This window comes from Sceloporus undulatus, chromosome 2 (genome assembly GCF_019175285.1).
Source record: "Sceloporus undulatus isolate JIND9_A2432 ecotype Alabama chromosome 2, SceUnd_v1.1, whole genome shotgun sequence".
Lineage (NCBI taxonomy): Eukaryota > Metazoa > Chordata > Lepidosauria > Squamata > Phrynosomatidae > Sceloporus > Sceloporus undulatus.
In genome coordinates this window covers 19,887,112-19,902,586 of record NC_056523.1, presented here as the reverse complement: position 1 = coordinate 19,902,586, position 15,475 = coordinate 19,887,112, and the positions used below count along the sequence as shown (strand labels likewise).

Here is a 15,475-nt window from a genome sequence, read left to right as displayed (position 1 = left end):
AGTCTTGCCTGACCTCTTTGCCATTGGGAGCCAATCTGTTTCTCCAAATTCTGTTCTGATGGCAACCTCTTGTCCTGAGTAGAGATTTCACATTAGGGCTATAAAATTTAGTGGTACTCTCATGTCTCTGAAAGCATTCCATAGATTTTTGTGGCCTATACAGTCAAATGCTTGGCTCAGTAGGATCACTAGGGAGTTGCCCAAGTTTACCTAGTTTGGGACCTTGTATGGGAAGCTCAGAGGAGTACCCTATTTGGGCCCAGTTCCCACTCCCAGTGAAAGGCAACGCCAAAATTGTTGTACTGCCATGGATGGAGCAGAGGGGGCTGCAGGACCATCACTCACCACTGCAGACAGTCACCTGGAAATAAATGTCACACATCTAACTTTCTTAAATGTATACATGGACATAGTGAATACTGAAAGAGCCTGCTTGCCTATGGAAATGAATTTTTTACTCTGGGAGCTTTGTCCCTACAACTTCAGAAAAGTGAGTAAGCCTCTGACTGAAGAATTTGGACCAAGTTTGAACAGCATCCCTTAAAAGGCTCTACAACAGTTTTAGATACTGAAAGTGGCTAAAGAAAAAATAATAAGGAATTATTTAATGAGACTTATATAGATTATAAACTAATGTTATTTGGAACTTGGAACTGTTTAATTTAACAACTAAATTAACAACTGAAACAATATTGAGCATGGAAGGAGTTAAGAAGAAAGGAATATTGTTGACCTACCTCTCTAAACTAAACATCTGGTTCACCTCCTGAAAAACTTAAAGTGGAAGGAAGTTCTGGAGAAAAAATAATTTACTAATGTTGAAAATAGAGTTGCAGTGACGTCCAGTGGTCAAGAAGCATTATCGCAGGTTTTTTTAAAGTGGAGGATTAAAATGACTTGTAAGCAGTTTGAGAGCTGTCATCATGGCTTCAGATACTAAAGTTAAATCTGCACATCCTCAACCATCTCAGTTGGACAATCATACTTTTTTGCTTGCAGTTTGGTCTGGATGAAGGATTGGATAACGTTAGAAAATGTATGACTTTTACAATTAAAAGGTTATAAGATTTGGATAGCATTTTATTAAGTTATAATAAAGTCAAAGCTAATGCTGACTTTAATAATCATTTTGTTAGAAGATCCATACTAAGAAGCTGGTCAAAATATAGAGTTAGAATTTGTCCTAAAATACCACTTTGAGTTTCACCATATGAAGCTTTGTTTACTGGAGAATCTATATTTTATGGCAAACGATTGAAAGGACCTTTTAAGATATGGTAAGAATCAGACTTTAAAAAAAATTAGCTGTGGAATTGGAGTTGCAAGGTATTAATATACACTGGTTCTTTTACAGACAATTAAAAGAAAGATTTATAATGGATATGAAGATATTTTCCTTTAAGGAATTAGGCTGAATTTGAAAAACTTTTGTTCTCAAATGATGTGCAGTTGATATTTAAGAAGTATAAAATGTTGTGGCTGGCAAACCCACAAAAAACTACGTTAAATAATGTATGGTTAAATGAACAAAAAACTTAAGTTGTAATATACTCATAATAATATGTCAGAGACTTAGTGGAGAGGGAAGCTAGCAGCCACTATATAACTGCAGTCCCAGTCCCTGGAGCTTGAAGAACAGAGCTTGGCTAGCAGGCAAGACAAACAGGGGTGTTTTGCATGCATGTTTAGTGGGAGAGTTTTCACAGCTGGAAGAGACCACAAGGGCCATCCAGTCGTCCAAACCCCTGCCATGCAGGAACTCACAAAACTCCCCAAACAGATGGCCATCCAGCCTCTGTTTAAAAACCTCTAAAGAAAGAGACTCCACCACACTCTGAGAACGTCTGTTCCACTCTTGAACAGCCCTCCTCCTAATGTTGAGGCGGAATCTCTCTTCCTGTAACTTGCATCCATTGTTCTATGTCCTATTCCCTGGATCAGCACAAAACAAGCTTTTGAGGAAGAGAGCTTGACTGAATTGTTTCTGTAGCTGCATAAGACTACTGAATATGGACAGTGAGGGAGCTGCTGCAGTCATCTGCAACAGCAGTGGCATGTTTGTATGTTCTTGTTAATTTGGGTAGCTACACCTGCAGCAAGTACAAGCTGGTTGTCTTGTTGGAAGAGAAAGTCCAGCAACTTGAGGCCTGTTTATCAACTCTGCAGCATATTAAGGAGCAAGAGGATTTCTTGGACAGCAGAGAAAAGTGGCCTAGTTGTGGGACACACAGGAGATGTCTCTTGGGAGAAGATCAGGTCCCATACACAGGAGATGGACAGTTAGAGCAATGTGACACACAGAAGTAGAAGGACCAGGGATCGTTCTGTGAATTTGGAGCTGCAGAATTGATTTGAAGCTCTCTCTCCCTTATCTATTAAGCTTATCGCAAAGCATTTGCAGTAATGGGAACGGAACAGAACTGAACAGGGGGGGGAAATGTGTTTTACTGCACAGAAGAATGCCAGTGATGCCAGCAACAGTCTCCAAGCCATTCCTGGCAGCTGATTTTGAAGGACGATTTTTGAACTGTTCTTCAAAATTGGCTGCCATGGAACAGCTGGGGAACGGCTTGGGGACTCTCAGTGACGTTCTCCCATGCGGTAACACACATTCCCCCCCCCGTTCCATTCTGTTCTGTGCCATTCCCGTTCCTGCAAGTGACATGCGATAAGCTCAAATAATGAGGAGAATCAAAATGAGCAGATATAGTTTTTTGTGGGTTTTTCGGGCTATGTGGCCATGTTCTACATAGCCCGAAAAACCCACAAAAAACTATGGATGCCGGCCATAAAAGCCTTCAACTTTACAAGAGCAGAAATGTCAGTTCGCAGAGAATGTGCATGGGAAGTTGAAGGCTTTCATGGCCGGCATCCATAGTTTTCTGTGGGTTTTTCAGTCTATGTGGCCATGTTCTAGAAGAGTTTATTCCTGACGTTTCGCCAGCATCCGTGGCTGGCATCTTCAGAGAAGCTGGCATGGGTGTATATATAATATATAGTCCTGTTTGTATATTATATCGCCCTATCTCTATCTCTATCTATTACTTCTTTTTTTATGTGACTGCAGAAATCGAACAAGATTTTCAGTCCAAATATGTTTGTTCTTCTGTGTGGTAACTCTTCATGTGCAACATTGCTTTACACTACTAAAGAAATAGGGGAAAACCCCAAATAGGCTTAAACATGTTCTAAACCGTTTAAATCATGTTTATAAAGCTCAAAATAGGAGTTCTATAAATGTATAAATTGTAAAATTATGAATCATAGAATCATAGAATCATAGAATCGTAGAGTTGGAAGAGACCACAAGGGCCATCCAGTCCAACCCCCTGCCATGCAGGAAATCCAAATCAAAGCATCCCTGACAGATGGCCATCCAGCCTCTGTTTAAAGACCTCCAAGGAAGGAGACTCTATCACCCTCCGAGGGAGTTTGTTCCACTGTCAAACAGCCCTTACTGTCAGGAAGTTCCTCCTAATGTTCAGGTGGAATCTCTTTTCCTGTAGCTTGCATCCATTGTTCCGGGTCCTGTTCTCTGGAGCAGCAGAAAACAAGCTTGCTCCCTCCTCAATATGACATCCTTTCAAATATTTAAACAAGGCTATCATATCACCTCTTAACCTTCTTTTCTCCAGGCTAAACATCACCAGCTCCCTAAGTCGTTCCTCATAGGGCATGGTTTCCAGACCCTTCACCATTTTTGTCGCCCTCCTTTGAACACGCTCCAGTTTCTCAATGTCCTTTCTGAATTGTGGCGCCCAGAACTGGACACAATATTCTAGGTGGGGCCTGACCAGAGCAGAATACAGTGGCACTATTACTTCTCTTGATCTAGACACTATACTTCTATTGATGCAGCCTAAAATAGCATTGGCCTTTTTAGCTGCCGCATCACACTGTTCACTCATGTTCAACTTGTGGTCTACTTGGACTCCTAGATCCCTTTCACACGTAGTTTCATTCAACCAGGTGTCACCCATCCTATATCTGTGCATTTTATTTTTTCCGCCCTAAGTGTAATACCTTACATTTCTCCGTGTTGAATTTCATTTTGTTAGCTTTGGCCCAGCTTTCTAGTCTATTCAGGTCATTTTGAATCTTGATCCTGTCCTCTGGGGTATTAGCTATTCCCCCTAATTTGGTGTCATCTGCAAATTTGATAAGTATGCTCCCAATTCTGTCATCCAGGTCATTGATAAAGATGTTGAATAGCACTGGGCCCAGGACAGAGCCCTGTGGGACCCCACTGGTCACTTTTCTCCAGGATGAAAAGGAGCCTGAATAATTGAATATATTTGTGTATATTGTGTACTTGTATAGCCAGTTATACAATATATACTACACTACACAATATACCTCATATGTAGTAATACAGTAAAATGAATTTTTGATTTGGGGTGACCTTTATTTAAAAAACTAGGAGAATTAACACTTTTTAACAAATTTAACAAATGTTTTTAAGCAAAAGTTCATATATTTATGATACAGAAAACATTTTTTATAAAGGCTTTCTCCCTATCAACTCCTCCCCAAAGTCTAATATACACACAGAACTATATACATACATGTATAGATATAGATATAGATATGACTATATAATACACACATGATGATAGATAGATAGATGGATAGATAAAGATTTCCCCCTATCCTCCCCAAAGTCTAATATACACACAAGATTCTCTCTCTCAATCTCTAGGACTATATATACACCCAGAACACTCACTCTCTCTCTCTCTCTCTCTCTCTATATATATATATATATATATATATATATATATGCTTTCCCAAAGTCTAATGTACATATGGGACTATATACATACATGTGTAGATATATAGATACAGATAGGACTATATAATACACACCTGACTCTCTCTCTTATCACCATATAAAAGATTTCCTCCTATCAACTCCTCCCCTAATATACATACATGTATAGATATAGATATATATAGAGATAGGACTGTATAATACACATCTCTCTCTCTCTCTCTCTCTCTCTATATATATATATATATATATATGAGATTTCCCCCTAGATAAAGGGCTATATAATATACACATAGGACTATACACACACACACACACACACATATAGAGACAGAGATAAAAACAGGGCTATATTATATACACACAGGATTATATATTCCCCCTATCAGCTCCTCCTCAAAGTCTAATACACACACAGAACTATATACCGTACATACATGGATAAGATAGGAATATACACACACACACACACTGTGTATATATGTGCTTTCCCCCTATCAGCTTCTCCCCAAAGTTTCTAATACACACACAGAAGACTTTGCCCTCCATCCTTCAAGGCAGGGTTCCTTGTTGCAAAGGCAGGCAGTGCCTCCAGGGGGGGGTGGTGGTGATGGTGGTGGTGGTGCTGCTAGACTCCTCCTGTCTGGATGGCACCACCCTTTTCATATTTGAATGGGCGGAGATTGGACTGCATTTCCCAGGTGCCTTTGCTGCTTTGAAACCGGAACAAAGGTCTGCATTTGGGCTCCCCCCCCCTCCCAGCCAGCCCTTTACAGCTGCAGGAACAGCAGCGTGGAAGCCAAGGTATTATCTGGTACTGGATGTGGGTTGTTCCATAGAGAGAGCTGGGATCAGTGTTTGCAGGGCGGATGGGGTTCTGGATCTAAATCAGAAGAAGACTAGGAAAGAGGAGGGCGGCAATGAAAGAACTAGAAAATATCCTAAAATGCAAAGATATACAACTGAGCACAAAAGTTAGACTCGTACAAGCCATTGTGTTCCCTGCTACCGTGTGTGTGTGTGTGTGTGTATACACACATATATAATTACAGTATTATTTATATTCCACCCTTCTCCCAAGACTGGGACTCAGGGCAGCTTACAACATTAAAAAACAATACCATATATACCCCAAAGTAAAAAGGAGTTTGTTTTGTCGACTTTATGTTTGGATTAATGTTGCCAACATGTCTGAAAAACAAACCTGCGGATTTTAAAATCCCATTTGCCTCCATGTGATAAAGTCCTGTGTGTTGTCCTCATGTGTGTACGGCAAGTATATATGAGGAACATATGTGCAGCCAAGGTGGCCTAGTGGTTTGAGCCTCGGACTACGACTCTGGAGACCAAGCGTCAATTCCCTGCTCAGCCATGGAAACCCATTGGGTGACCCTTGGCAAGTCACACACTCTCAGCCCAGAAAACTAAGAAAGTGATTTAGGCTAAAGATTCTCAACGCTTTCATCTATTCTTTCTAGGGCTGCATCTACATTCAGAATTAATGAGGTTTGACACCACTTTAACTGCCATAGCTCAATGCTATGGTATCCTGGGATTTGTAGTTTTGTGAGACATTTAGCCTTCTCTGTCGGAAAGTTCTGGTGCCATAACAAACTACAAATTCCAGGATTTCACAGGATGGAACCATGGCAATTAATCCAGTGTCAAACTGCTTTAATTCTGCAGTTTAGATGCAGCCTCAGACTTGGTTGTGATTGTGCTGCATTGCTTTTTTCCTTGCACTGCATGTGGCTCTGCTTGTTGATCTCTGTCCTTTTACAAAAATGTCTGTTTCCTGCAGGATTCTTTGTCTCAGAACCGTCACCGAAAATCTTGCACAGATTTTCTTTTCCCCAGCAGCCATGATAAAGGACAAAGAAGCATTGCAGAGAATCAGTTTCCTCTATCAGGTGAGGACCATATTCACTATTTACTACAGGGCAAACCACCTTAGCCAAAATGCTTGGGACTAGAAATGAATTTTGGATTTTGGGGGATTTTGGAATATTTGCATATACATAATCTTGAAGATGTGACCCAAGTCTAAGCATGGCATTCATTTCTAATGTATTATTCGGTTGAAATGTAGCCTACAGCTCCTGGTATTCATTGGTGGTCTCCCATCTAAGTACTAACCAGGGCTGACCCTACTTAGCTTCCAAGATCAGACAGGATCAGTGCCTTTAGGGTACTTAGAGCCTCACTTGAGTGATTACAGTGGGTCCTTGTTATCCACTGAGGTTTGGTTCCAGGATCCCCTATGAATAACAAAATACATGGATTGCCATTTGGCTGATAAGGTAGTTTAAACTGTTCTTGCAAAATTGAAAAAAAAGGTAAAAACAACACCAAGTATCTGATTTAAAGTAACAATCCCATTATTGGTTCACGCCTTCTATAAAAATGATTCCTTAGTGATTTTCAAATCTGGATTCTCCCATAAGGTCAATTTGGCATATGGGTCAAATTGCAATGGACAAGAAAATATTTACCACACAGTTTTAACTGCTGGAATTGTTGCCAAAAACACTGCCCTTTTTTTTAGTAAAATGAGAACCATGTATTATTATTATTATTATTAACCTTTATTTATAAAGCGCTGTAAATGTACACAGCGCTGTACATACAATCTTTTTAATTGGATGGTTCCCTGCCCTAAGGCTTACAATCTAAAAAGACACGACTCAGAGGGAGTGGTGGTGGGGAAGGGGCATCTCTAGTAGGATAATACATATAAAATACATAGCAATACAGGAAATTATTCAATAAAACAGACAACAAAAGAACATCAAATAGCAAGTGACAATTATGCAATGCCTGGGAACGCTGCCCTGAACAGAATGGTCTTCAACTCCGTTTTGAAGCTGGTTAAAGAAGTGATGGCTCTTGCTCGCGGGGGAAGAAGGTTCCAGGAGTGAGGGGCAGCGAGTGAAAAGGGGCGAATTCGAGATGGGGCAGAGGAAATCATGGGCTGGGACAGCAGGCCTTGACTACCAGAACGGAGGGCCCTAGTGGGAAGGTGAGGAGAAATAAGGTCTGATAAGTAAGGAGGGGCCTGACCATGGAGGGCTTTAAACATTGACAGCAGGAGTTTGTACTGAATGCGGAAAGGGAGTGGGAGCCAGTGAAGGGATGCCAACACAGGAGAGATGTGGTCAGAGCGGTGGGTGGAAATGATAATGCGTGCAGCTGAATGCTGGACAGAAATTAAAGGACGGAGGTGTCCATTTGAATAGAGATGCCAGAAATGGGGGGGGGGGAGACAGAAAGCAGCTTCATTTATATACCGCTTCATACTGAACTAATAGTGTCTAAGCGGTTTACCACTATAAGCTAATGAAGGCTTCAAGGTTGTTGGATTACTTACTGTAAGTGTATATGTCTAAAATTAATACAAGGTAACAGATACGCCCAATTGTATGTAAGAAGATCTGGAATGCCGACCTCCAGTTTCATTGGAATTTGCATCCTTTTCATTGAAATTCTAGGAGGAGATGAGCCCCTCCCAAAATCTCCTAAACGATGCATTTAGTTTTAAATACTTGCAAGCTACAAGTAGAGGTATTCCACAAATAACATAATATAAACAATTCTAGATATAATTCTAGAATATTCATTTTACTTGTGTTTACCTTACCTCTCAGACTCTTCTTTAAGCCCACCCATAGCCTTTGTTGACTCTTTAGGGTGGTGATGATGCATGTTTAATTGTCTTTTATTCCCCATGACAGGCAGCACATTGTGTCCTTGCACACAACCCAGAGAACCAGGAATTGGCTCGCTTCTATTGTCACACCCAGCACAGCATTAGCCGGAGGCTTGTCTTAAGACAGTGAGTGCCAAGATTGGGATGGGTGGCCCATGGGGAACAGGATTTCTACTTTCTAGGGTGGGAGCATGCAACACAACTCTGTTTTTGCAGACCTCAGTGCCAAATGTGCTACTGCACCTGATGACAAAAATAAAAGTTGTAATCAAATTTATTTATTTATTTTTATTTCATTTGTATGCTGCCTTTCTCTCCAAAAGCACCCAAGGCGGCTCACAGACAAAATATTTAAAATCTCAGTAAAATTCAAATAATTAAAAATATCACCACACAATATCACATAAAAATATACAAAAGTTAACTAAAAACATAACTAAAACCCACCTGCTCCATAAAAACACCCCACTATGAATTATGTACCAAAGGCAGTGCCAAATAATTAAAAATGGAAGGTCGTGTTTGATCTGCTTTTGGTTTTGTTTTTACCATTTTGGAGGAACTGCCAACCCTGAAAATTCCATTACTGGAGAATTTCAGGACATAGTCCCCACAGATAATTTTTATGGGGAACAGAATTAGTTGGTGTATGTAAGTGTATTAAAAATTTGAAATATTTCAGAGAGATGGGCTGCAAAGGCCTTGGAGAGTTATGTGTGGCCCATAGCCCATACTTTGCTTCCTCCTGGGATAGAGATTGACCAATATCATGCCTTGAATTAAGAGGGTTGAACAGGAGATGGCAAAATCCCTGATGGATATTTCACCTTGACAATATAATGTGGTTATTTATGAAGAAGTCAGTTGGTCGAAGGCCCATGAAGCTAAACATGTTGAGTCTAAATTGTAGATCATTTGAAAACATTTGTATAATACCTTTATTTCCATGGAAGAAGGTTTGGATGTAAATGTAATCACAGCCTTCTTTCCTTCAGGTCCATCATACAGGGGTGTAGCTTTTATAACTGACAAGGTTGGTAGTCCTCCAGATTTAGTTGTACTGCAACTCCCATCACGTCTCACCATTCATTACAGTGGCTCAGTTATGGCCCAACAACATCTAGAGGGCTAAACGTTTCCCCACACCTTTTGTAAAAGGTTCTGTGCATAATATACTTTGAGCATGTGGGAAAACCTTCAACACAAAAAATGAAATGGTACTATGCATTTTGTCTCTTTCTTTTGAATCATATTACCAACTTTCTGAACTGACATGTTTCACTTATCTTTCATTTCGGTTTGTTTTGCAGGGACCCTTCTGTGAAAAGAACCATCTGCAAATCATGTTTCTCCCTTCTTGTCCCTGGAGTCAGCTCAACTGTACGCCAAAGAAGTGAGTGGTTCAGTCTCTTCCTCCTTAACTGCAGTGCTGTATGGAGATGACTAAATGCTGTTCCTCACTCTGGAGATAGACAGATAGATCTCTTAGACTTAAAACATACATAGAGTGCTGGGGGTGGAACATAACACATTTCAAAGATCGGGAAAATGCAACAATGGGATGCCAATTATTTTCCTGTTGTGCCTTGAAAGATTTCTGGGTGGGGCCATCTATAAATTTGAATTGCTCCAAGCCTATCTATTATTTTGATAAATCAATTTTCACATTTCTACTGGCAAGTGCAACTTCTTTTCCCCTCAAATTGGTGGTGTTGTGATGTTCAGCATGGACCAGATGTCCCTGTTTTCAGCTGCAAAACAAAACAAAACAGGAAACATGGAGAGACATCTTTATGGCAGAAATTCAACAATTTCTGTTAATCCCAGCAGCCATACTCAGGGATTTAAGTTTGCTTTATGATATAATCTTTATTTACACATGTTTATTAGAGTGGTTGGTAGCAGAGCTTATAAATATATCAGCAAAATATTTTGTGTTCTGCCCTTCAGTAGCTCAGAATGAAATGTAAGGTACTGCACTTAGGCAGAAAAAATGAAATGCTTAGGTATACGATGGGAGGCACTTGGTTTAACAACAGTACATGAGAAAAGGATCTAGGAGTCCTAATAGACCACAAGTTGAACATGAGGTAAAGCCAATGTGATTCTAGGCTGCATCAATAGAAGTATAGTGTCTAGATCAAGGGAAGTAATAGTGCCACTCTATTCTGCTTTGGTCAGACTTCACCTGGAATAGTGTGTCCAGTTCTTGGCACCACAATTTAAAAAGGATGTTGAGAAGCTGGAGCGTGTCCAGAGGAGGGCGACCAAAAAGGTGAAGGGTCTGAAAACCATGCCTTATGAGGAGAGTGGAGCACACTCCCTCGGAGAGTGGTGGAGTCTCCTTCTTTGGAGGCTTTTAAACAGAGGCTGAATGGCCATCTTTCAGGGGTGCTTTGATTGTGTATTCCTGCATGGCAGAATGGGTTTGGACTGAGTGGCTCTTGGGTTCTCTTACAACTTTATGATTCTGTGAAATAAAAGTGAGCTACATCCAAGGTAGCAGTTCAGAGCACTCTATTGCTAACATGATTTTTGGTTATTACTTACTCTCAGCATTAATTATTTTCAAATGGATAGACTTAGCAGGCATTAGAGCCAGTGTGCTATAGTAGCTTAGGACTCTGGAGACCAGGATTCAAATCACTGCTCAGCCATGGAAACCCACTGGATGACCTTGTGCAAGTCACTGTCTCTCTGTCAGCCTCAGAGGATGACAAACGCAAAAATCTCTCTGTACAAATCTTACCAAGAAAACCCCATAATAGGGTCACCTTAGATTTGCCAAAAGTCAGAAACTACTTGAAGGCACGCTACAACAACAAGAACAACAACAACCATTGTGGATAAGCACAGAAATAAGCACACGGGCAGTTAGTGCTTGCCGGAAAAGCAGACAACAGCCATTTTCATTGGGAGAAGATGGGAATGATAGTCCAACACACTTGACAACCACCAGTTTAGGGAATGTTGCCAAAAGCACTGGCACTTCAGGGTCCCCCAAACTGCTTCTCCTAGCCAAAGCCAGGTAATTTTCCTTACACAATTCCAGAGAGGTCTAAAGGCACATTTGGTTGAACCCTCACTCTGACAGGTGAATGTGATATTCCCATTTTGGCTGTCATTTTCCTCTCTTGACCATAGGGCTATACTCACTTCAGAGCTTATTGCCAAAACACACTGCAGAAGTAATCCAGTTTGACACTGCTTTAACTGCCCTGGCTCAATGCTAAGGAATTCTGGGAATTGTAGTTTTGTGAGACATTTAGCCTTCTCTGTCAGAGAGCTCTGGGGCCACAACTCATTACAGTTCCCAGGATTCCCTAGCACTGAGCCAAGGTAGTTAAAGTGGTATCAAACTGGATTATTTCTGCAATGTGATTTGGACCTTAGTGTTTTAGCTGACCAGTAGAGCATTGAACCAGTTGTGGCTGGCAAACTAGGGATATAAAGGGCATCCTGTGTCTCCTTGCCTTTGGATTTCCCTCTTATGGCTTCTGTGGCTACCTCCTGAAATATTCAGATTCTGTTTGTAAGTGGATCTGTAGGTTGTCTTGGACAGAGAATCTCTGGGCATGAAAATGTTATGGAACATACCTTGATGTTCATTTCAAAATCTGGGAAAAAAGGATGATCAAAGCAGAAAAGGGGGATCTGGTAAACTTTGCAGGCTTTCCTGATTTCATTCTCTTCTCATTTCTGTAACTAGAGCGCCGAAATCAGCGGTGGACTTCTGTGCAGTGTCTCAACTGTGGTCTAACTAAGCGATTCCTCAGCAACCCTAACTATAAGCTGTGGTCAGAACAGCCTGAGGCATTACTAGAGAATCAGACACAAGCCAGCGCAGGGGGAAAAGGTAATTATTTTATTTTATTGATAACCTCCTTTCTTCCATTATGGGACCCAAGGCAGATCAGAACATGGGTTACCACAAAGATTGAAAGAAAATATAACTAAAAATCCTGATAATAAAAACAATTTAAAGCTGTTACATAAACAATACTTTTTTTTTAAAATAGCCCTAACATAAAACAATTTAGAAGTATTAAAACATAAGAATGAGGATACATATAAGCACTCACACACACATTAAAGGTAAGAATATTAGAGGAGGCTGAAAGTCTCTGAATAGTGAAAAGATACTAAGAAGTTAGGAAGAATTGTGCTTCCCTTGTTTTCAGATTTGCTCATACACACTTCTTGAATACACTAACCAATCTTCAGCTTTTAACTAAAAACCTTCTACTGTTTGGAACTTGATTTCCTGAAAGCCAGTAGCAAAAAAGTTGAAAGCCAGGGCTGTCCCAAGTTACTTGAGGTAAAGCAGCAAATAGACCCAACTCAAAGGGAGCCAGCCATGTTCTTCTGGCTCACAATGCAGAAAAGCATTTCTCCCATTCCATGGAGGTAAAAATACAGTAATAAAGCAAACAACTTCTTGCCCTTTTATAACATCCAAAGCCTGCTGCCCAAGGAGTCTGTCTCATTCTGCCTAATAGTAGAGCTGATGTGGCTATGATTGTTTGTGGGGTGAATACTGACTTGTTGACAAATGGGATGAAGAACTGAAGAAGAAAAATAATAAATAAATAATAAATAAAACTTTTATTTGTACTCTGCTTTTTGTTAAAACAATCAAAGTGGCTTACAGTGTTAAAAACGATACAGCAATATATACAACGTATCCCCTCCCTTAAAAAATTAAAAAGATTATTTGAAAACATGATACCACTTTTCCAGATGTTGGGTCCAAAGTCCAGGGCCCCACTCAGCAGAGTAACTTTGTGTGTTATACATTCCTTCAAATAACCTGGACCCAAGCCGTATAAGGTTTTATAAGCCAAAACCAACACTTTCAATTGTGCCCGGAAACAGACTGAAAGCTAATGGAGCTGTTGCAACAAGCAAGGTTCAATTTTAATCATAATCTGAATAAAGTGCACTTTCAATATATTAAACATAGTACGTTTATGGCAAATCAAATTATATATAATGCATATTGTTCCTGAAATAATCTGAGTTTCATTCTCTAAACAGTGCTAGTCATGTATTTTTATTACTGTATTCCAAAAACGTATAGGTTTTTTTTTCCAGAGGAAAATGAGATATTTTTTTTAATTGCTCCATGGCTTCAAAATTTCTGGAAATTCTACATTTCTAGATGCATCTAGATGTTTGTATTAGACTGCAAGCTGATTAAAGGAGGAGTAGAGTTTCCATTCAAAAAAAATAAGGGCTGGGGAATGACTTGTAGAGATTTAAGGGAGCCAGGGACTGCTACGGTAGGCCACCACTGTGAAAGCCTAGAGCAGTAGTTCCCAAATTTTGATTCTACAAGTGTTTTGGACTTCAGCTCCCCGAAGCCCCATCCAGTTTCGCCAATAGTCAGTAATTCTGGGAGTTAAAAGTCCAAAACATCTGGGGACCAAAGTTTGGGAATCACTGGGCTAGAGGAAGATGAAAGAGAGCAGAGAAGGTTGTTTGTTGGGAGGGCTGCTGAAGATAGTTTAATGTGGAGAAGGTAGCTTTTGGAAGTATTCTTGATGCATGGTCCTCCAAATAATGAACTTTAATGCATATCATCCCTTGGCTAGCGCTGATAGGAGTTGCAGTCCAACAATATCTGGAGGGCCACATGTTCCCCACTCCTGCTGGAAGAGGAAGCCTAGGTGGAATTGACTTTGACCTTTCTTTCCTTGTCTCCTACTTCAGGCAAGAAACCTGGTTCAGTCCAACAACCACACAAAAGCCTTCAGGTGGAAAAGGCAACAATCTCAAGTGCTGAACCTCATCGTCATACTGCCTCCAAGGAGACCACAGTCAAAACCAAATCTAAAGGGAAGATGGATCCTAGTGGAAAGTGATGTTTAGAGATGAGATCCTCCTGCAGCAGTAATATTGGACAGTTGGAGAGAGGTGAGCTGTGATGGAGAAGCAAACACTGCAAGCAAGATTATTTACTGCCAAGAGGAATTCATGGATTAATTTCACAAGTAAAAGCTCATCATACTACTTGCTGAACTTGGGTGGTTCAAACAAGATGAGTTTCTGAATAAAAATTCTGTTTTATGGGGTGGCCATTTTGAATGAAGTAGATCAGCGAGCTCAAAGCTGCAGTGCCCTGTTGTTGCAGATACCCTAATAAGCATTGTCTTTCCCATAATCCTGTGGCTAGAAATTCCTTTCACCTCTGTACCACCTTTGTGTCTGCATGCCAGCTTCTTTTGCAGTTGGCTCCAACTGGGCTAGAGTTTTCCTAGTCACCTGGAGAGCTGGAGATGTTGTTTACAAGAGATTTTGGTGAACTTGTTCCCACTGTAAACTGCGGTGAAAACCTGACATAGGAGGTGATTACTCCAATCCAAAGTAATATTTGTATAAACAAAAGCGATGTAAAAACTTGGAAATAAATTTTTCTTCCAAATGGTTTCCTTTGTACCGTTACCTTTAGGTGGATGGTTAAGTTCTGTTCATCTCTTCTTGTGGAGGAGCTAAGCCTAAAATCATACCTCCTCAGTTAAAAGTGTTAAAATGTGGCGCATTAACTCACATTTCAAAAAAGTGATCAATTTTGTAATTAGCTGATGAAAAGTTAGGTCCTCATTTGGTATCTTAGGTCCTCTGGCACCCATTTGCATTTTCTCCATATCCAGGTGACTGCTTCTGAGAATGAAAGCGTGTTTCACAATTGAACCCGCACCTCTTTCACCTGTAGCTTGATGCTGGGAACCAGTCAATAACCATGATAAAGAACCTTGCTGGTGAAGCATTGCAGAAGCTGTAATGAGGTGCTATTGAATGATTCATTATTGTTGCAGGAAGTGTTCCAAATGGAGCCTCCTGTATAAGGATAGAACTTCACAATAAATATGCATTGTATTGTCTGCCTTCAGTATGAGCTGGAGTATTTCAAGATGTCATGCCAATATACACATAAATGCCAGTGTTAACCATCTTAATATATTGTATTATTAAAATGGATCTGTATATAATTTTTT

General features: G+C 40.3%; 1 protein-coding gene across 1 annotated transcript; it reads left to right on the top strand.

Moving 5' to 3' along the window:
* Positions 1-5,498: 5,498 nt before the first annotated feature.
* Positions 5,499-14,905, top strand: RPP21 (ribonuclease P/MRP subunit p21). Its single transcript, XM_042455072.1, has 6 exons — positions 5,499-5,575; positions 6,573-6,681; positions 8,503-8,603; positions 9,788-9,870; positions 12,187-12,333; positions 14,190-14,905. Exons 2-6 carry the CDS (start codon positions 6,634-6,636, stop codon positions 14,339-14,341), a joined length of 531 nt encoding a protein of 176 aa, XP_042311006.1. The 5' UTR covers positions 5,499-5,575; positions 6,573-6,633; the 3' UTR covers positions 14,342-14,905.
* The last annotated feature ends 570 nt before the right edge of the window (positions 14,906-15,475 follow it).